We start from the raw sequence: 22,709 nt of genomic DNA, 5'->3' as shown, positions 1-22,709 counted from the left end.
CAGCTGCTATGGTTCCCTTTGACTTCAAGGGCTAGAAAGGGGCCTTGGTGGTCGCCACTGCACCTGTATGACAATGTTATGGGTTCACCCAGGTGGGCCTAAATTTGGGTTCTTGTCCTAGTTCAGCTGGAGGGACCAGCTAACCCTGTGTGGTGGTGATCAAACCTGTGTATTCCACCCCCTCTATTCATTCCCCAAGGACAATGGGCCATTAGCAGCAGCTGCCCAGGGAGCCATTATCACTTCACACCCAGCCTGAGGGGGGCGGAGCTGCTAATGGGCCATCAACAGCTCAACAACCCCTGGCTCCCAGAGTTAATCACCCATTGTGTGAGTCCCCGCCCAGGGGGAGGGACTGAGTGCTCCCTGAGGGTACATAAGTGGTGGGTAAGAAGACCTCAGGACCTTCTCGTCGGATCCAGAGCAGCAGCAGGACCTCGACAGCAGGAGATCACCGCTCTCGCCCAGACCACAGCCCTCGCCTGCACCAACAGGTTTTTCTTTTCCTTTTGCTCTGGACTTGGGGGAGCCACAGGGGTCTCAGCACAAGGGCAAACAAACCCCCTTGGGTTTGTGCCCCAGGACACTGGGTTATACTGCTGGGGTATTGTGAGTTGAAAGCAATTTCCCTTGTGTATCAGTGTTGTTATTGTAATATTATTATTAAATTTTAGCTCTGACTTATAATCTCTCTCATGGTGAGTTCATTTCCCCTGCTGGTTCACCTTCAAACCAGCACATCTTTTGGCGCCCAACGTGGGGCACGAGAGAGAAGTCAGAACTACAATTTCATTTTGTGTATTTGGGTACAGAAACTCCCTGACTACCATGTTGCTTGATGTATTCATGTGGATGGTGTATCTGGGCCTGTTCATATTTCGACACATGGGGAACCATGTGCCTGTTTTGATGCTCTCTTTAATACCAGGGAGAAGGATCAAAATTGCTTTATTAATATACTATGTTTATGTTGTCATAACATCAGAAGCAATGAATTTCATTGTGAATGTATATTCAGTCTGGTCTGCCTGTCCTGGTTTGGGTTGTTACCTCTGGGGTCTCATTAAAAATAGCACCCAGACTGTGGGGAAAACAGGCGGAGATGGTTACTTCCACCTTTTCACCTCTGCTACAACAATCATTGAAAATATTGAGCTTCCTTTTGATGTTAGGGACAGCATAATCCTGCTGTTAGTGTTGCCTTGTCTCCTCTGTACTGTATACACCATGTTTAGGGTCAGAACTGGGCTCTCTAAGGAGACTTGCTGGAGGCCTGCCCTGGGAGCGGATGATGTTGAGTGGCACGGGAAGTGGGAAGATATGGGCCAGTATTTGGAGACCTTCTCTCCTCAAATGATCTGGAAATTCACCCCGGAACAACTGCAGGACCCTGCCAAAATGCTAAGCTATGTGAAAGGAAGATGCTCTGGTAGTCCCAGAGATGTGCAGCTCACAGCAACCTGCTGGGCCCTGGCCACTGCCTACCGCACACTGCTTGGTGTGGTACAGCATCATCAGGAGGAGGAGAAAAGGAGCAAACCCACCAGCACCATGTCCACCCAGACCATGACTGAGCTAGAGAGGAAGAGAGATACATCAACTAGCGCCATGTCCACCCAGACCATGACTGAGCCAGAGAGGAAGAGAGATACATCAACTAGCGCCATGTCCACCCAGACCATGACTGAGCCAGAGAGGAAGAGAGATACATCAACTAGCGCCATGTCCACCCAGACCATGACTGAGCCAGAGAGGAAGAGAGATACATCAACCAGCACCATGTCCACGCAAACCATGGAGGAGCCAGAAGGACAACAGAAACCAATAGCAGTTGCCCCTGTCCAGAAAAGAAAATCAAAGACCAAATCAGTTCGTATAGTGCATGACGAGGAAGAGTCAGGACCTTCATCTCAAGCAGAAGAAATGGAGCCAGAAATAATCACCCGGTCCCTATCCCTGGGAGAGCTGCGTGAGCTCCGGAGAGAGTTCACACGACAGGCAAATGAGTCCATCTTGACCTGGCTACTTCGAATCTGGGATGCTGCAGCCAATGATACAATTCTAGATGGGAGTGAGGCAAGGTAGCTGGGATCCCTGTCTCGAGATGTTGTCATTGATCAGGGCATTGGAAAGAGACAGGAAACTCTCAGCCTCTGGCGGCGACTGTTGTCAAGCGTGAGGGAGAGATATCTTTGTAAGGAGGACCTCCACGTACAGCAAGGACAGTGGAACACGATGGAACAAGGTATCCGGTGCTTAAGGGAATTAGCCGTACTGGAGATAATCTTTTCAGAGGATGAGAGATTCCCTAAAAGTCCAGATGGTGTCCAGTGCACATCCCAGATGTGGTTAAAATTTGCACGACTTGGGCCAGAAATGTATTCTCGCTACCTTGCAACATTGCAGTGGAGAGAGGGAGAAGACAAGGTGGGTGCACTGGTCAGCAAACTCAGGATTTATGAAGACACTGTCACTGCTCCATTACGAGCCCATGTCTCAGCTGTGGAAACAAAACTGGCTGAACTGGAAGAGAAGATTAAGGAAGGACTCTTCCATATCTCTCCAGAACAAACAAGAGTCTCCGCCATCAGAAGCAGGCGTCTCCCAGCTAAGGAGAAAGGGTACACTCCACGCGGCAATCTGTGGTTTTACCTCCATGAGCATGGAGAAGATATGAGGAAGTGGGATGGGAAACCCACCTCTTCCTTAGCAGCTCGGGTACGTGAATTGCAAAGAGGCACAACTAACACAGGCAATTCTTCAAGGTTGAAGGCTGCTCCGGTCTCTCGTGGGCAAGGCTCCAGACAGTATAGGAATGATGATGTTATGCCCGATCCTCTTGAAGGAACCTCCCGGTCATATTCACAGGGAGAGTGCAGTGAATACCATGACCAGAACTAGGGGGGCCCTGCCTCTAGCCAGGTAGAGGAGAGGGACAATCGGGTTTATTGGACTGTGTGGATTCGGTGGCCTGGCTCATCAGACCCACAGAAATACAAAGCTTTAGTGGACACTGGCGCACAATGCACGTTGATGCCATCAGGATACGTCGGGGCAGAATCCATCTCTATTTCTGGGGTAACAGGGGGATCCCAACAGCTGACTGTACTGGAAGCTGAAGTCAGCTTGACTGGCAAGGAATGGCATAGACACCCCATTGTGACTGGTCCAGAAGCCCCATGTATCCTTGGCATAGACTACCTAAGGAATGGATATTTCAAAGACCCAAAGGGACTGCGTTGGGCCTTTGGCATAGCTGCTGTGGAGACAGAGGAAATCAGACAGCTGAGCACCTTGCCTGGCCTCTCAGAGGACCCTTCTGCTGTAGGATTGCTGAAAGTTGAAGAACAATTGGTACCGCTGGCCACAGCCACAGTGCACCGTCGGCAATACCGCACTGACCGAGACTCTGTGACCCCCATACACAAGATGATTCGTGAGCTGGAGAGCCAAGGGGTGGTCAGCAAGACTCACTCACCCTTTAATAGCCCCATATGGCCAGTACGAAAGTCCAGTGGAGAGTGGAGGCTGACGGTGGATTACCGTGGTCTCAATGAGGTCACACCCCCCCTGAGTGCCGCTGTGCCGGACATGCTGGAGCTTCAGTATGAGCTGGAGTCCAAGGCAGCCAAGTGGTATGCCACCATCGACATTGCCAATGCCTTTTTCTCCATTCCGTTGGCAGCAGAGTGCAGGCCGCAGTTTGCTTTCACCTGGAAGGGGGTGCAGTACACCTGGAATCGACTGCCCCAGGGGTGGAAACACAGTCCCACCATTTGCCATGGACTGATCCAGACTGCATTGGAAAAGGGTGAGGCTCCAGAACATCTACAGTACATCGATGACATCATTGTATGGGGGAACACAGCAGGGGAGGTTTATGAGAAAGGAAAGAAGATAATCCAGATTCTCCTAAGAGCTGGTTTTGCCATTAAACGAAGTAAGGTCAAGGGACCTGCTCAGGAAATTCAGTTCCTAGGAGTGAAATGGCAAGACGGGCGTCGTCAGATTCCAACAGAGGTGATCAACAAAATAGCAGCTATGTCCCCACCGACCAGCAAGAAGGAAACTCAGGCTTTCCTAGGTGCCGTGGGCTTTTGGAGGATGCATATCCCTGAGTACAGTCAGATTGTAAGCCCTCTCTACCTTGTGACACGGAAGAAAAATGATTTCCAGTGGGGCCCTGAACAACAACAAGCCTTTGAGCAGATTAAACAGGAGATTACCCATGCAGTAGCCCTTGGGCCAGTCAGGACAGGACAGGATGTGAAGAATGTGCTCTACACTGCAGCCGGGGAGAATGGCCCATCCTGGAGCCTCTGGCAGAAAGTACCTGGGGAGACTCGAGGACGACCGCTGGGATTCTGGAGCCGGGGATACAAAGGATCTGAGGCCAGCTACACCCCAACTGAGAAAGAGATCCTGGCAGCGTATGAAGGAGTTCGAGCTGCCTCAGAAGTGATTGGCACTGAGGCACAGCTCATCCTGGCACCCCGACTACCAGCGTTGGGCTGGATGTTCAAAGGAAAAGCTCCTTCTACCCATCACGCCACTGATGCCACATGGAGTAAGTGGATCGCTCTGATCACACAGCGAACCCGGATAGGGAATCCTAATCGCCCTGGGATTTTGGAAATCATCACCAACTGGCTGGAAGGTGAGAGTTTCGGATTGTCCTCTGAAGAAGAAGAGGAGCAGGTGACACGAGCTGAGGAGGCCCCACCATATAACCAGCTACCAGAAGAGGAGAAGCGATATGCTCTCTTCACAGATGGCTCCTGCCGCATTGTAGGGACAAGCCGGAAATGGAAAGCAGCTGTATGGAGTCCTACACGTCGAGTTGCAGAAGCGACTGAAGGACAAGGTGGATCAAGTCAGGTCGCAGAGCTGAAAGCTGTTCAGCTGGCTTTGGATATCGCCGAACGAGAGAAGTGGCCAAGACTCTACCTTTACACTGACTCGTGGATGGTGGCCAATGCTCTGTGGGGATGGCTGGAGCGCTGGAGAAAGGCCGGCTGGCAGCGCAAAGGGAAACCCATCTGGGCGGCTGAGATGTGGCAGGACATCGCTGCCCGGGTAGAGAAGCTGAGTGTGAAGGTCCGTCACGTAGATGCTCATGTACCCAAGAGCCGGGCTAATGAGGAGCATCGTAACAACAAGCAGGTGGATCGAGCTGCCAGGATTGAAGTCTCTCAGGTGGATCTGGATTGGCAGCATAAAGGTGAATTGTTTCTAGCCCGATGGGCCCATGATGCCTCTGGTCATCAAGGCAGAGATGCAACATACAGATGGGCTCGTGACCGAGGGGTGGATCTAACTATGGACAGTGTCTCACAGGTTATCCATGACTGTGACACATGTGCTGCCATCAAGCAGGCCAAGCGGGTGAAGCCTCTATGGTATGGTGGACGGTGGTCGAAATACAGGTATGGGGAAGCCTGGCAAGTTGACTACATCACACTTCCCCAAACACGCCAAGGCAAGCGCTACGTGCTGACCATGGTAGAGGCAACCACTGGATGGCTGGAGACATACCCCGTATCTCACGCCACTGCCCGGAATACCATCCTGGGCCTTGAGAAACAAGTCCTGTGGAGACACGGCACACCAGAAAGAATAGAGTCTGACAACGGCACCCACTTCAAGAACAGCCTCATAGACACCTGGGCCAGAGAGCACGGCATTGAGTGGGTGTATCATATCCCCTACCATGCTCCAGCTGCCGGGAAAGTTGAGCGATGTAATGGACTGCTGAAAACAACCTTGAAGGCGTTGGGTGGGGGAACTTTCAAACACTGGGAGCTGCATTTGGCAAAGGCCACCTGGTTGGTCAACACCCGGGGCTCCATCAATCGAGCTGGCCCTGCCCAATCAGAACTCTTGAATACTGTAGATGGAGATAAAGTCCCTGTGGTCCATATGAGAGGTATGTTAGGAAAGACTGTTTGGGTTAGTCCCACCTCAAACAAAGGCAAACCCACCCGAGGGATTGTCTTTGCTCAAGGACCTGGTTGCACTTGGTGGGTAATGCAAAAAGATGGAGAAACACGTTGTGTACCACAAGGGGACCTAATTTTGAGCGAGAAGAGTTTGTAATGTTTCATTGTATACATGTGTATATATATGTATAGGTAAAAAGGGGGTTAATTTGGGAATGACTAGATGGAGTGGAATAAGGGGTGGATAATGTCCTAGTTCAGCTGGAGGGACCAGCTAACCCTGTGTGGTGGTGATCAAACCTGTGTATTCCACCCCCTCTATTCATTCCCCAAGGACAGTGGGCCATTAGCAGCAGCTGCCCAGGGAGCCATTATCACTTCACACCCAGCCTGAGGGGGGCGGAGCTGCTAATGGGCCATCAACAGCTCAACAACCCCTGGCTCCCAGAGTTAATCACCCATTGTGTGAGTCCCCGCCCAGGGGGAGGGACTGAGTGCTCCCTGAGGGTACATAAGTGGTGGGTAAGAAGACCTCAGGACCTTCTCGTCGGATCCAGAGCAGCAGCAGGACCTCGACAGCAGGAGATCACCGCTCTCGCCCAGACCACAGCCCTCGCCTGCACCAACAGGTTTTTCTTTTCCTTTTGCTCTGGACTTGGGGGAGCCACAGGGGTCTCAGCACAAGGGCAAACAAACCCCCTTGGGTTTGTGCCCCAGGACACTGGGTTATACTGCTGGGGTATTGTGAGTTGAAAGCAATTTCCCTTGTGTATCAGTGTTGTTATTGTAATATTATTATTAAATTTTAGCTCTGACTTATAATCTCTCTCGTGGTGAGTTCATTTCCCCTGCTGGTTCACCTTCAAACCAGCACAGTTCTGAAGTCTGGACTAGGCCGAAGCTGTCAGCTGACTTGAGCTGGGCTGAGCTAACAGCTGACCTCTTCTAGCCAGTAATTTTGTATTCCATACCACATTATGACATCATCTCCAGGGAAGTAGGAACCAGTGTGGGAGTGGTTAAGGCAGTCGCTTCTCAGCCCTCCTCTTGGGAGGACGCACGATGCTGTCCCAGGGGGGATGGAGAGGACCAGGCCCACCACTGGCTCACAGGGTATCTCAGGAAAGTTAAATGTGTTGTTCTGGGTCTCTCCTTTCTGCTTGAGTTTGTCTCCCTGGGGAATAAGTCTTTTCTTAAGTAATGTGTAGTTAGGACAGTAGAATTTGTGTGTTCGTTAAGAAGTGGGGAATTTGTTATTGCACACTTGTGAGAGTGTATATTTGTACTCTCTTCTAATTGTCTCTTCCTTTCTGTAAAATTATATGTACTTTTAGTACAAACGCGGTTTGAAGTGGGTTTTTTTCTTTCCCCTCTCTTTTCCTCTCTTTCCCTGGTGTTAGGAGGGAGGCTTTTCTCTCTGTGCTTGGGGGGGTTGGCAGTTGCTTATCTCAAACCAAGACAGACAACAAGCAAAGGAGCAGAACAAGTAAGAGATGGGAAAAAGGTGCAAGGTATTGCAAGTGGTATTACAGACAGCTTAGAAGTTTCAACTCAAGTAACTACATGTTCTATAAGTGGGGAGTAGGGGGAATAGCAGTATTTTTAATGCAGAACGGAATTTGCTGTGGACAAAGTTAACAGATGATATATTTGGCATATACACACCTCAATCACACATCTATGTGTGTATGGCCAGACTTGGCGCACGCAGATTTGGGCAGGGCTCTTCCTTCGTGGGTGTGCCCTTCCAGCCTGTGCAGTGGATTTTTTAGGTGAGGCACAGCATGCACAGAACTGGCCCCACCGTTTAAGTCCTGAGGTCCATCTGCCATGGCCGAGCGAGCTTGGACAGTGACAGGGAAGTCCTCGGGACTGTCACAGCACCCGGTACTAACCAGGGCTGACCCTGCTGAGCATCCGAGATGTGACGGGATGGGATGGCAGGGAGACATTGAACTGCCTGGGGATGGTCCCACTGAGACTGGAACTCAGGACCTTGAGATTCAGAGTCCAGAGTGCTCTCCTTTACACCACAGGACCACCCCTCAGTCACACAGCTTAGAGCAAAATGAGGTAATCTAAAGTGTGTGGGAAACATCATTAACTACTAGTCTAAAAGTAAGAAAAAATCTGCTAAAATGTCATTTAGTTTTACATTAAGACTGTTTTATAAATAAGGCTAACAAGAATCCCTATGAACCAATGGCCTCAAGCTCAACAGTAAGGCTGTATGAACAAATACCTACCACTGCACTGAGTCTGTCTGGGATGGACTTAATCTGCTTCAAAGTGGCCTGCAGGGTGCTGTGTTGGTGTTTGCGACTAAAATTGCACTGGTAATACACCAGTGTTTTGGTTATTGCCCAGCAGCACCTGCACAGCACCAACACTTTCTCTTCTTCCTCTACTCTGCTCCTCAGCAAGTACACTGGAGCACGCAAGGAGCTGGGAGGGGACACAGCCAGAACAGCTGGCCCAAGCCACCCACAGGGATGTCACATGCCATATGATCTCCTGCTCAGCAGGAGAAACTGAGGAAAGGGGGTTTTGGAGCAGGTAGCCATTGCTTGGGGACCAGCTGGGTATCAGTCACCTTAAAAGAAATGGTGAATGACTGCCTTTCCATCACTTTCTTTTCCCCTCTTTTCTTCATTTGTTATACTGTCTTCATCTAAACCCATGAGCTGTCTCACTTTTGCTCTCCATATTCTCCCTCCCATCCTGCTGGGAGAGGAAGGGAGCCAAGGGACAATGGGCAGCAGGTGTGTGGTGCTTCGCTGCTGTAGCAGGAGTGAACCCACCACAGACATTAATCCACTGACCTGTGTTTAAGCAGCGAATGCAGTATAAAGATCACTGTACATGTACTCACTTAAAGACTGGCTTAGTGATGCATTGCAAAGTGCCATTACAAAAAAGATCTTTTAAATTTTATGAGCCTTCTCCAGATCCTTTATAAGATGTCTCAGAACAGCAGTGTTTAGCTTTTACCAAAAAGTTCAACGTACAGCAAGACTGTATGTTTTTAAAAATAACCTAAGTAATCCCCACTTTTTGCTTACTAAGTTTAAATGCCCCCATTATATATATCACAAAAAAATGTGTGGGATGTGGTATTTTTGGGAGGGGGGTGGCGCTGGGGTGGCAGAGAACAGGGTTCTCTCTATGTGGTTGTTTCCTTAAATAATCAGCCAAGAAAGTTCCGAGGGCAGAACACAGTCAATCACCCTCCTTTCACCAACAGCATGGGAAGTAAAAGCCCCCTTAGACAGGAGGAAATTGAATGTAAAAAAAAGAGTTGATTAAATTAAGTGAAATCAGCATGGCTGTTTCCATGGCAATGATAAAAGTGCTACACACATATGCAAAGTGCAATACAAGTGCATATGCTGGTTTCCCTACAAATAATAAAGCAACATGGGACAGATTATTGGATAATGTAATATTCATACATATGTGAAGTAACAACTGACATGGACAGCTCCATGCTTGTCCAAACTCCAGGAGAACTGCAAGCTGATGCAAATGAAGGGAGCATCCCCTACCAACACTGCCTCAGACCTGGCAGCCAGTGTTAAAGACACCTCCATCCCCTGGAGACTGACGGTACAGAGGGGACACTGAGCAAGATGCTGTGTTGTCCTCACATGTTAGAACAGGCTGACACTTTAAACTTGTTAACTTCAGCTTGGAAAAAGACTTTTGTCCAGCAGAATAAAGATAGCATTTTTTGTTAGTGTTAGCTTAGCTATCTAAGATTGACTGGCAAAGCACACCTAAATGGGAGAGCCCAAGAGCTTTTTTATCCAACAGTTCTTTTATTTATCTGGGGAGGGTGAGAGGAGAGAGAGGGAGAAGGAAAAAAAAAAACAAACCAAAAAACCCACACAACCTACACCTACACTCCCCCTCCTTTCAGTGTTTCATCCAAAAATTACAGCTACTTAGCCACTGAACTCTTACTTCATTAGCTACAAAACAGGAAAGATTATTACCTATTCTGTGTATTACTTTACTCTTAAGAACACATCTCTTAAAAAAGTAGGGGTAATTTTAAGGTAGAAAATTAGTGTAAGTTGTTCCAGATTTGATTAATACTTTTCTCACACAAACAGCTCTAACTGGATCCATGCAGAGCATGCCACTGTTAGCTGAAAAAGGAGCAAAATGTCCAGTTTCTGCACTTGTCATTCTCAACTTTGCAGTTAGCTTATTTATTCTAACTGCATGGATAAAATACTGCACAACCCTGATCCACCCACTGCCAACCCTCTTACCAACTAAAAGCTATTCCAACAGAAACAATTCACCTCTGATGACCCTGTTTTGCAAGGCATTTAATACCTTCAAAAGTGTGTCGCCTGTTACCCATCTCAACAGGTTCAATCACCATTTTATGAAATAAACATCTGATAAAAGCTGATCTGTACCTTAAAGTGCCTTCTGAAGGGTCCTGTGTTTTCAAGGTGTCCTCTAATGCGTCTGTGAGGGTAAGTATCACTTGGTTTTGAAGAATAGTAAGAATTCTAGTAGGAAAACAGAGTTATAGCTTAAGGTCATTAAATTATTCAAGAAAAATTATTCAAAAAATGATTACTCAAAAAATGTTCAGGTTATACTACTCAGGAACTTCCTAAACCAGAGATTTTCAATTAAACAAAAAAACCAATCAAACAAACATAACAAAAAAAAGGGGGTGGGGTGGGAAGGGGAGTACAAACAGATACTTGTTCTTATTTTCTACTCCACTCTTGGGCTATCGTCCTTCTTTCAACAGCCACAAGGCTAGATAGACACTTCTTACAATCAAGGTTAGATACACAATTGTACCTTCAAGGCACAAGTTATTTTCAGTTTTAAGCTCAATCCCCAGTTATTGAATATCAACATCACAAATGTTGTATTTTGATAACTACTTGTCTGCAAACCAGCCTGCACATGACTGACCATGAAGAGTCATTCCTTCTTTAGGATGCCTTCCATTTGTAATGGCCACGCTTTCACAGCTACTGCTGCTCCAAAGGCATTGCTCCTTACTGTGGTGCAGGGCTTCCTAAAAACTGCATGTTTGCAGTTCACTATTAAATATGCAAATGCAATCTTCCTGACTCTTCAGGACATTTAAGAATAACTCATTGTCTATTTCAAACTAACCTCCTTTTTATTTGCAATTGCTGTCTTACTGTGATGGGTTGACCTTGTCTGGATGCCACATCCCCACCAAACAGCTCTACCATTCCCCTCCTCAGCAGAGCAGGGATGTGGGAGAAAAAAAATGTAAAAAACCTCATCAGTCAAGAAAAAGAAAGTTCAATAAAGCAAAAGCAAAGACTGCAAGCAGAAGCAAAGGGAAACAAAAGATTTATTCTCTCCTTCTCACCAGCAGGCTACATCCAGTCACTTCCCAGGAATTCGGGCTTCAGTATCCACAGTGGTTGCTTGGAAGACAAATGTAATAACCAATTCTCTTCCCACACATCCTTCCTTTCCCTCAGCTTTTATTGCTGAGCACACGTGAGAAGGTCAGTTTGGGTCAGCTGTCCTGGCTGTGTTGCCTCCCAAGATCTTGCTCACCCCCAGCCTGCAGTGTAGGGAGGGATGTGGGAGAGGAACCCCTGATGCTGTGGAGCACTGCCCAGCAGTGACCAAACCCCTGGTGTGTTACCAACACCTTTCTGGCTACCAATGCAAACCACACACTGTGAGGGCTGCTGGGGGAAAAATTAACTCCATCTCAGCCAGACCCAATACCATTACTTAATAAGCAATTACTATTTGCTTTGGGAGGCTTTAATCTTAAGTCTTGATGAAGTAATATTTTTATCACTAAAAACTTGCACCCCTTTACACTGAAAGAGGCACTGTTGTATCTGCAAGGCTGCTACATTTCAGAACTGACTACATAAAAAATACTTTTGATGGCCCGCAGAGAAGCTTCATGGAACCCTGCCCATAGGGTATTAGTTACAATGTATAAAGAATGACAACTTCTGTCAGTTTCCTCCCTATTCTGCAGCCATCAGAAAGAAAAAATGGTTTAGAATTATGCTGCACACATTAATACAGCTTTTCTGGTCACACCAGTTCCCCAAGTTAGTAAAGCACAATTGGAAATTACTACATTTATTTAGAAGGAATTTTCCAAAAGAGAGATTATTTCTACTGAATCTAATATAGCTGGTTTACCATGTCAGTACTAAAGTACACCACAGAAAGCCTAAAAAAGAGTAATTGTCAAAAACTAGGTTTCATAAATGCATTACCAATAAATATAAGATATTCCATTGTTTAACATTCCATCCTCTGGAACATTAGTTCTCATTATGTGATTTGGTCCTCATTTTTGTTTAAAATAAGTGCTTTCCAGAACTTTTACCATAATGAGGAGAAACACTGTTTCAGTAGCAATACCACCTACACAAGATTCAGACCTTCCCTTCCAGCCACAGACAATAGAACTCAGGAGAATATTCTTTTTCTCAAAGTATTCACTATTACCTCAGATTACCTGCTCAATAACAAGGCTTTCTATTTTACCATTTAAGTGTGACAACATTAAGTGGAAGAAATGTGATACTAGACACAAATTTCTTTTACAGAAAGAAAAGTACTGGTAGCAAAGTGGTTTTAGCTCACTCATATTAGTCTCTGCTTCAACAAATACCTGGGGAAGTTCTCTGGCAAAAGAACTGTGGAATTATGAGTAGTTTTATTGTTGAGCACAGGTGGAAGATCATAAAGCCTCACTTGAAATTTAAAAGGGCAAGACATCAGCAGAGACAATTCAGCAAAAAAATAAATTATACATCAACAGTGTGGAAGCTACTGTTTCTATATTTAGACTTACCAGATGAGGTCTCCCAATGAATTTCCTGAAAGGTGGCTTAATGAACCTCATAGGCTTCTGGAAGCCATCAAGTTGAGAGGTTTGTAACTTGGAAAGGCTGCAGCTTTGCTGGTTCCTGATGCCCATATGAGAGAGAGAGAGAAAGAGAACAATTCATATTTAAAGCCATGGTATGTCAACACCCTGTATTTTAGCATATTCTAGTAACTGCATTACAAGTGCAAACTGAGAGTTTAAGTAATTTTTTTTGCTGGGACATTCGACAAATTACTAATCAAAGTTCAAATTCCACAGAATTATATAGCAATCTGCATTCTCTTATGCAATGACAGATGAGCAGAGATGCTCTGCTTCCCAAAATCCTGGCTGTGGTACTCAGGTTTCCCTGGCTCGGCCTTTCCAGCGGGTCTCTGCTGCCCTCTGCTGGTGCAAACGCTTTCTGCACTTCAGCGCCTTCACACTCCTGAGGCTGTGACGTTGTACAGAACCTCCCATTTCATGACATCCCCAATCCGACAGAAGCTCAGACAAACAGCTACATACTCCAGTTTCATACTCAGCAAGCAGCTTACTCTGGATTTGGATTTTTGCTTGCTTGCTTTTATGGGTTTTGGTTGTTTTGTGGGTGTTTTTTTATCAAGCACATTGCTAGTAAAGATGCACCCATAAACACCTAAATAAAACATTCCCCGTGAAAAGTAGCCACCAGAAGTCAAAATTTCTATTTTATGAAACACACAAAAAGAATTTTCATAGCTGAAAAATAAATTACTAAGGAAATAATAGAGGCACACTGCACAAGCTCACAGGCATTGTCAGTATCTCATGTGAACTGTTAAAATCCCACAAGCTCAGAAAAACTCTATGAAGGTTCATGCCAGTCCTGCTCTCAGCCGACATTACCCTGACAGACTAACCCTCCTCACTTCAAACTCCAGAACAGCCACGTTTAGTAGAGAAATTTGCAGTTTCTACTTTGAGCACATACACAGAGGATAAGCAGGACCGTACTGTGGAGAAAGAAAAAGCTTCCCCAGAAAGTTAGGTCAAACATATACTAAAGACATAGCCTCGGGTACATAAACGGCTACATGAAAACAAGCCCAGGCATTTTTCCTTCATTGTTGACAATTTCTTTTGTTTGAAGGGTCTCAAATACAAGAAATTCTCCTGCAGCTTCACAAATCAGCTTTTCCAAATGTGTGTATTGCCTGTGTGCCACCACAGACTACATAAAATGAACAAAGAGCAGCACATTAAGAGCAATCTGCAAGTCATGACTACAGTGTGGATACATTTCATTACACTGTGGCAACGCTTTAATCAACATTTCTGCTAACACAAACAAGTCCCTTTCTCTAATCAACAAATCTCAACATCAAAAGCCAAACAGGATGACTGAGGTTAGCAAACACCTCTGGGGCAAACACCCTTAACAAACCTGTTGGGGGAATTCATAGCAGTAAAAACGCTATTCCAAAATTCTAACTTTTCAAGTTCTCCAAGAATCAGAAAAATTCCAATTATTTGTTGATATTTCACATTTCATTACCAAATCACCAGGGTAACACAATAATGTATTTATCCTAGAATGCCTTTATGAAACTACAAAATACCAGTAGAATGTTGTTATATGGCACATTAAGCAGTTTAAAAATAGTTAAGCATCTTTACATTCATTTCTTCCCCTCTTCCCATTCAGTGCTACAGTGTGAGCTTGCTTTTCATTTTTTCTCACTGCAGTTTAACATCTTTCAAGGTAACACTTCATTACAGAGCAGTTTGCAATGTATGTCACTTGAGTTTCAGTCCCAGTCAAACTTTATAGGGCCAAACTGTGGAAAAGAATCACTAGAGTGAACATAACTGTGGAAGGGTTTGGAGATGAACACAAAAGGGAACTATAGGCCTGACCCAACAAAATAATTTTCTAATTACCTGGGAGTTACACCATCTACATGAAACACTCTCTCATCTTCATTCTTCAATCTCTCTTTTCTTCTCCTTTCTATATCATACCGTAGGTCATTTGGATCTTCTAACACTCTCACAATGTTCTAGTTAAAAGGAAGGGTTGAAGCAAAGTTAGCTGGTTAAGAACTACACCCTGACCTGGTTCTGTGCCTGTACGTAACCTTGTTAACACAGTTAAGCTGTCTGCACACAGGACAGATCCACATCATCCCAAGGATCCAAAGTCTAAACCAATTAACAAGTAGTCCAAAACAATTACCCTTTCTATGCACCATCTGCCTTTTTACAGGTTTCCAAACAACAGTGAACAGAGCACTAGAATTCTGCATGGACTTGCCAAGCCATAAATATTCACATAAATGTCAGTAAAAATTAAGAAGTTCTACTATTCTTAATTAAGTTAAATCTCCACACACTTGTACTATACAGAAGAAATGGTATTTACATCATAGAATCAATTGGGTTGGAAAAGACCTCCGAGATCATTGAGTCCAACCCTTGGTCCAACTCCAGTCCATTTACCAGATCATGGCACCCAGTGCCACGTCCAATCTCAGTTTAAAAACCTCCAGGGATGGGGAATTCATCACCTCTCTGGGCAGGTCATTCCAATGCCTGATTACTCCCTCTGGAAAGGATTTTTTTCTGATCTCCAACTTAAATTTCCCCCGGCAGACCTTGAGCCTGTGCCCCCTTGTCCTGTTGCTGAGTGCCATAGTAAGAGAGATCATAGTAAGCACAGCTTGAAAGGGGCAGACAGAAAATCCTATGACCCCATATGAAAGTATGAGATAAAATAGCATTCTGAGGAGCTGTGTAGATGTTGGGGCATTCTAACCATCATTCTAACATTAGGGGAGAAGAAACATTAAGGCATTATGTAATCTCAGAGGGAAAGCAAGAACCATGTCAGTCACGGACTTAGTATTTACAGTATCTAAATCAGGCAGGGGTTCAAGCAGCAGGAGTAACACTCCAGCTACTCTGCAGAACACATCTACACTTTTCTCATCAGTGAACAGTCTGCTTGCACCACTGTGACATCTGTAAGCATGTTCAGGTGTGCATTTTTCTCAAAATACTCAGAATTACTGGAGGTCTTCAAAGCATGTAAAAATTACATCCCAATATCAAGGGGAAAATGCTCTTTACATATATAACATTTTTACTTACTGTCTGCCAAAAAAGGTAAGCAATCAAGATACCTGGGGAGATTCGGATGGCACAGTTCGTTTGTTCTGAAGCTCTGCTAGAGACATGTCAATCCTCCTGGAACACACAAATATTACATAAAAACAAATGCCATCACTATAAAAGCAAAAGCAACTGACCAACTACAGAATGCTTTAAAGAATGTGGGCAGGTGGGTTAGAGTCAGTGAATAGAAACATTTCATGCTGTGTCAAGTCTGCTGAAGATTAATTACCTTAGTGTAAATAAATTAATACAAAAAGTTCAACTATTACCTGTGAATTTCTGGATCCGAGTGTATTTTAACTTCATTCGTATTTGCTTTTGGTTTATCCTGAATTTTTGAGAACCGTTCATGTAGAGTTACGTCAGAAGATGTAAAATAATTTGCTGTGAAGAGATATTAAATAAAGACTGTTATTTGTTGTATTTGAAATGCAAGTGGGAAACTCTGTCTTGTAAAAGATGAACTCTTAAGGATATCACAACAACTTTACTGAAATGAAATTTCAAACTCTTTCCACTTTCAGTTTAACATTCACAAGTGAAAGATTATTAGGCCAGCCCAGCTTAGACATGCCTCTTTTATTTAATAAGATTAAACTCAATAGGAAGTTAACTAACTATCAGCTTTACCATGGTAGCACTCAAATTACCAGAATCCACAAAGTTCAACCCAAAACATGATGCAGCAGTCTAAACACTAACCTGAAAAATTAAAGGAACTGCATGTAACTAGAAAATTCTGACTACAGCAAAACTTCCTGTTTCCTAAACAAGGAGGTTATTCTCATATACTAATATAAAATGGTTTCAACCTTAACACTCCACCATAATGCCTCAGTTATGGCCTGAGACCTTCTTAAGTTCCCCACACAGCTACTTTAAATCCTCAACTTACATATTCCTTAAACAACAGTATGAAGCCAAAATAGAAACGAAGCCAAAGACAAATACCTGAGATTTACAAAGACATCATATCCAACCCACTAGATCTAGGAATCATATAAACATAAACACAAACACATACATAGACTCCAAATATTACAGCCACCTTTAACTTGATGAATAATTGTGATTATTTCCTGAGTAAACTCTTTTGATGGGTCATTTTCAACATTTTGTGTTACAGATTCCATGTGCTCAAACACCGGATGAAAATTCTCATTTTTTCTGCCAACAGCAACCAGATCATGGGATATCTGTCTCTCTGTAGTATGACTGGATGCAGTCCTAGAACAAAAGTTATAGTGAATTATTTTAAAGTTGATATCTACATCTGAAAACCTGAAACAGACAAGTAGAACAAAACAATCAATTAAGAAGTTCATTTTAGGAATAAATGAGATGAAAACCAAAATTTCATTTTGTTCCTTTTTTAATTAAAAAAATTCCTAAGGCCATAAGGAAGAAAATCTTCAATGAAATACAAAAATATGACTTCACTCTCCAGAATCTTTATTTCCGTGAAGTTTGCAACACAAAATTTGTCAATTTTAAGCATAATTCAACTAGATCATCACATACAGGCAAATGAAGATCCTGATATCCCTCTTTAGTAAAATCATGGAAGGCAATTATGCATGTGTTTGTTTATAAGGAGCTACCAGGCAATTTTCAAGAACAGTTCAGAGAGAGAAAAAAATCTCACATCTTTGGGAACTGAATCATCACTTGAGACTGGTAAAACTGCAGTGAAACTGCTCCAGTAGCAGTGTGTGAATTTAAGAACGTGCTTAGCATCTTTTTGCAATTTTTTACTCATTCTAAATGAGTTTACACCCCAAATGGCTGCACTGCTGCCTAAACAGTATTTTGACAAGAAAGGCAACACTTCAGAAATCCCTCTGTTCTTGTTGCAAGGAAACTGCTTGTCATTCTGAAAGATAAATTGAGGACTCAGAGTTCAGGTAAAAGCTTTTATGATAAAGACTGTTTACTGTGCATCCTGCAAAGTGATCATGTGCCTGCCCATCCTGTATTAGAAGCATACAGGACTAGAATTCCATATAGAAATCGTACCAGAAATAGCCTCTAGCAAGTGCCAGAAATCACCTATTCACCCCCAGCAAACTGGAAATAAACACATGCAAGAGGGAATCCAAGCAACCTTAGCTGCAGATGATTTGAATTCTCTACCTGCTCCCCAGGTTTATAAAGAAACTATTCCTCTTGGCTCTGTCATTTCAAGTCAGGTGTTTCTTAAATGCCTACAGTAGGCGGCATGAATATTCCCAATCATCAACTGCTGCAAAACTAGTGCTCTTATCTTTAAAAAATAAAATATTTAGCACTTTTGGCTGCAGAAGCAAACCTTCCACACCTGAAATTAGCAGTAATCAATGTAGTAGTTTCTTTACTCTGCAAACAATTACCATGTCCATTGTGCATGACCTTCAGAATCAGCAGCAAGATGCTACCAGATACAGGAATCATCCTGTGGGCTTGCAACAAAACCCAACAACACTTTCTTACATTAACATTCAGGAAGTTAAATGCTTGTCCTGGCCTGAGGGTGGGAGTGGGCATTACTCCATTTCCCTTTGCTCAGTCTTTAATATTAGCCCCTTATGTGCACTAACTCATCTTTGTAACTCTCCACTGTATTACACATTTCTGAAATAGTAGACAGGGAAAAAATTGATATAGTTGTTTTATTTGGGACAAGAGGCAGAATACCTTTGAAATGTAGGCTGATCATTTCAGAAAGGAAGGTAATCTCATCCAAAACCAATTACTACCAAAGTAAGACATTCTGGCCTGCAATAGCAAGGCAACAAAACAGAAAAAAAACTGAAAAAAAAACCTAACAAAATCAAGCTGCTTACTCTCTACCACATATACATCATCTAAAGTTTCATAGTATTACCAGTTTTTTTTCATTTCAACTAGCATTGGGAATGCTAAATGCAACCACAAGTATCACACAGAAGAGAGACAGAAGTGGACTCTACTGCTTTTCAGTTCTGATGTTTCAAGAGGTTGCCACTTTCTAATAAAAATAACTGACAACTCAGGGATCTCTCATTTTTGACAGCTTTACTGAACTTGAGATCTTGAACACCTGAACATGTGCTTGAGATTTAAGCAATTCAAAGATTATCTTGTTTTCAGAAAAAATAAGAGATGACTCAGTCAAAAAAAGTCATCAGTATTTCAGAACAACTGGACAGGGCATTTCTGCTTTTAGCTTTTTGCTTGTTTGAGGTTTTGTTTTGTTTTCAAATAAAAGTAGCATATAAACTTATCATAACCAGCTTTTAACTACAGGTTTGTATTGGGCATGTTTGTCTTGCCACTTCCTACATGTGCATGAAATGAACTAGGGAATTTTTGCTGTTTGCTGGTTAGTTTCATTTGTTTTTTTTTTTACTAGAGGTTTAATAGGTAACTTTCCAGTCTGGGCAAACTAACTTTTTATAGGATGTAAAACTAAAAAGGTACAATCATAGTTTGTCCTGGTTGCCTCCTAAAGAAACCATGCTCTCCTCCAATATCCATAAACTGTAGGGAGACATGAAGAAAGAAGAGGTGAGGAGAAACAAATACCTGTACTTAGTCACCATTTTCTTCAGATCCACTTTGATTGTGAGATGTTCTCTCATACAGTTGGCATCTGACATTTTCACATCTGAAACAGTATGACTTGAATCATGCTGGCTGTTGGAGGAATCTACATTTTTCCTGAATTCCTCATCTTTCCTTACTCTTTCATTGGGTTTATTTTTTAAAGATCTCTGCTCAACATCTGTTTTGGAAGAGTTAACACAAGCATTGCAGCCCTTCTTTGAACTGTATTTTACAGGTACTTCAACGTGTCCTTCTTCAGTCCGCCTCACTCTTCCCCCACTGAAGTAATCTAACTCCTTGCTATTCCAGGCACCCTTAGAAGCACCGTGCTTCTGCTCTTCCTGCTTCGTGTACTTCTGTGCTCTGTCCTCTGGAAAAGGCTTTTCCCCCTCCGGATGCCTGCGCCGTTTGTGACTGTACTCATAGGCTATCTTTGTGACAGACCCTCCCACGTACTCCCTCTCAGCCAACCGGTGGGACTGGGCACCCGCGTATCTTTGCTCCTCCTTTTCTTCGTAGGGTGGAAAAGAACGTTCTTGCTTCCACTTGGGATTTCTTGCTACATCTCCACCGTCATACCTCTCCATTTCCTTAGCCCTTTTAGACGTGTGCCCATATTCTCTGTAATCGTGATCTTCAGGATACCTGTGTTGACATAAAGCAATTTACACTTGCACTAGAGAAGAAAGCGAGAACTTATACGTGCAGAATGTTGGACAGCAGAATGCGTGGCAAGTTAACCCAAAATCCCTCGCGCCAAGGTACAGATGTGCAGGGGCTCTTAAGAGGGAAACATTATCCTCTCATACTACAGCCAGCAATATGATTTACTTAAAAGACAAATACTTCACTACTACCAGTCGCCCAAAATTAAACTACAAAGTGGCCAACGTGTTTCAAGGTGGATATCTTCAACTATAATGAAAACAGACTTTCACTTGAGGCTTTACACCACAATACCCAGGGTTTAATTATTTTATTCCTATACCTCTTCTGTAAAGAGCTCCTTGCCGTAAATTCATCAGAAACTCTTCTGGGTGACTGACCATACTTCTCTTCATGTAACCTCTGGTGCCTCAAGTCATCTTCATGCCATTTTCTTTCAAGTTTACATGAAGGCCCTAATGGTCTATGAAAAGGTTTCATTCCTTTTTCATTTCCAGTGGCTTTGTAGTGATCAAACATGTATCTGTCCTCCATTTTGTGCTGGTAAAATGGACGATCATGCTCTTTATAAGGAATTTCCGAGTATTTTGGTGGTAACTGGCATCTCCTGTTGCTTTCAGTTCTTTCAGATGAATGTGTTCTGTAGGGCTTATGACTGTAAGCATCTTCCATGGGAATTCTTTTCAGGTTTGGTGAAGGTGACCTATGTTCGTACATTCTCTGGTGGTTATTACCATGTGGTGCAAACCTGGAGTTGCTTTGTCCGTATTTTTCATCTTCTGTTCTCCAAGGCATAGGTTTCTTTGGGTCCTTACGGAAGCTTTTATAGTCACAGTCATAATTAGGATGAGCATGCCTTTGCCTGTGGTGCTCTGGACTCCTAAATGCTGGAGATAAGGACCTACAGCAAAAATAGAATCCACTTTGAGAAGTCCCATAAAATTGAATCATCTTCTTAATGAGAACATCTATGCCCTAAGGAAGTAGAGTTTAGTGCACAATTCTAATCGACTTGTAAAAAAAATTAAAACCAAGATATTCAAAGTGACATTGCCCTGGCCAGAGTACCAAGCTTGGTTTTATGCTGTTGAAAGTTCTCATAGTAAAAACACACACTCGAAATAGTAGTAATCATTTTTGTCTCTTTCAAGTCTTTCATTTAAAACTAAAAATAATTTCATATATATGACGTTTCCACTAGATTGAAAACAAGTGCTATACTTATTATCACACTTCTCAAGCATTCCCTACCTTTTTCAGTGCCAAGTGAAAAAAGGGGAAGGAGAAGCAAAAAATAAAAAAAAGAGAGAAAAATGCATTCTCAGGTTTTCTTTGCATGCCAAAGCAACCTCCAAAACTAACTGAAAACATAGGTAGGCTTTTTCCTGCAGAAAAGACCAAGTTTGAGAAAAACTCTTTGGTCTTTTTGTATAATGGTATGTACATGTTCAGACATGTATACATATGCACTTCCACACTTATTGCAGCTTTCACTAATAAAGATTCAATTTATCACTCTGCCCTGTGTTTTCACCTACAGCTACAAAACAGAGGCCAACCTGTTTAAAGAGTGTTTAGTCAAAATCTCCTTAAATAACAAAAAGCAGCACAAACCACTAGTAAGAACCAGAAAGCAATCCCAGACATAACAGCTCTGCTTGTATTCAAGGATTCACTGCACACTTTACATACTCTTCAGTAAAAACACCAAAAAATATAAGTTCAAAAAAATTCAAGGAAGCCACTTCTTTTGTAAATGTACTACAAATGTACCATTTGGCAGAACTATTTGCTCCATTTCTGCAAATGAGTTCAGACTCAGAAACACAGATCTTCCCAAAAACATAATGGCTGACTTCCAATAGCACCCGTACTCCGGCTGCCCTCCCATGTTGGTCTGGCTATGGCTCGCATGTTAATGAGAGCTGGGGCATCCCTCCCTCCCCTTACTCAAAGGGCATATTCACAACTATCAATCCAGCAGGGACATGGATAGGATTTCTCTTTTTAAAAACAAAGAAATACATTTAAAACCCCACATATTTTCCCGTGTTATCCCAACTCTCTTGGTCTTGTGCATCTCAATTTAGTCTGTTCCTAAAAGCAGCAGAAAAGTAGTTTGAAGCTCTCAAAAGCCTAAAATTGTTTTCTAGCATCCTAGTTTAGCCCCTTGAATTTGCCCTGCAAGCCTTAAAAATAACAGCATGAAGTAAGGTGTATGTTATTGTGGTGACAAACAGCAATGACACACACTGCTAGGCTAATATCCCAGGAGAAAGGCACTGACTCCCCTGTTTTCAGTCTGTGTTATGCTGCAAGGCATGTCTGACTATGCTAAAGATCAGTTTGCAGATGAGCCCCCAAACTCAAAAAGTCATGTTTGAACCAAGAAGTTTAAAAAAAAGCTAATTTTTTTAAACAGTACTTCCCTGTAAAACCAAGTTACAGACATTTAAATGCACAAGGTGATGCTTGAGTAAAAATAACCTCAAATAGTTTGATGCTCCAATTTTGTGCCTGAG

At 43.3% G+C, this 22,709-nt stretch overlaps 1 protein-coding gene across 4 annotated transcripts in view; it reads right to left on the bottom strand.

Moving 5' to 3' along the window:
- Positions 1–22,709, bottom strand: part of BCLAF3 (BCLAF1 and THRAP3 family member 3) — a 39,157-nt gene that overhangs the window by 8,220 nt on the left and 8,228 nt on the right. For 2 of the 4 annotated variants that reach the window (XM_071553514.1, XM_071553606.1), the window contains exons 3-10: positions 20,510–21,088; positions 19,501–20,166; positions 17,006–17,184; positions 16,227–16,341; positions 15,966–16,029; positions 14,725–14,843; positions 12,787–12,901; positions 10,370–10,465 (exon numbers count right to left, since the gene is read on the bottom strand). In XM_071553514.1, coding sequence (XP_071409615.1) covers positions 10,370–10,465; positions 12,787–12,901; positions 14,725–14,843; positions 15,966–16,029; positions 16,227–16,341; positions 17,006–17,184; positions 19,501–20,166; positions 20,510–21,088 — 1,933 coding nt within the window. Of the gene's footprint in view, positions 1–10,369; positions 10,466–11,093; positions 11,184–11,319; positions 11,378–12,786; positions 12,902–14,724; positions 14,844–15,965; positions 16,030–16,226; positions 16,342–17,005; positions 17,185–19,500; positions 20,167–20,509; positions 21,089–22,709 lie in introns of those variants that run through there. The other 2 variants (XM_071553422.1, XM_071553699.1) reach the window with 2 other exon arrangements.

Source organism: Pithys albifrons, chromosome 1 (genome assembly GCF_047495875.1).
Source record: "Pithys albifrons albifrons isolate INPA30051 chromosome 1, PitAlb_v1, whole genome shotgun sequence".
NCBI lineage: Eukaryota > Metazoa > Chordata > Aves > Passeriformes > Thamnophilidae > Pithys > Pithys albifrons.
The sequence above is the reverse complement of the archived record's forward strand: the minus strand, read 5'-3'. Positions and strand labels throughout refer to the sequence as shown.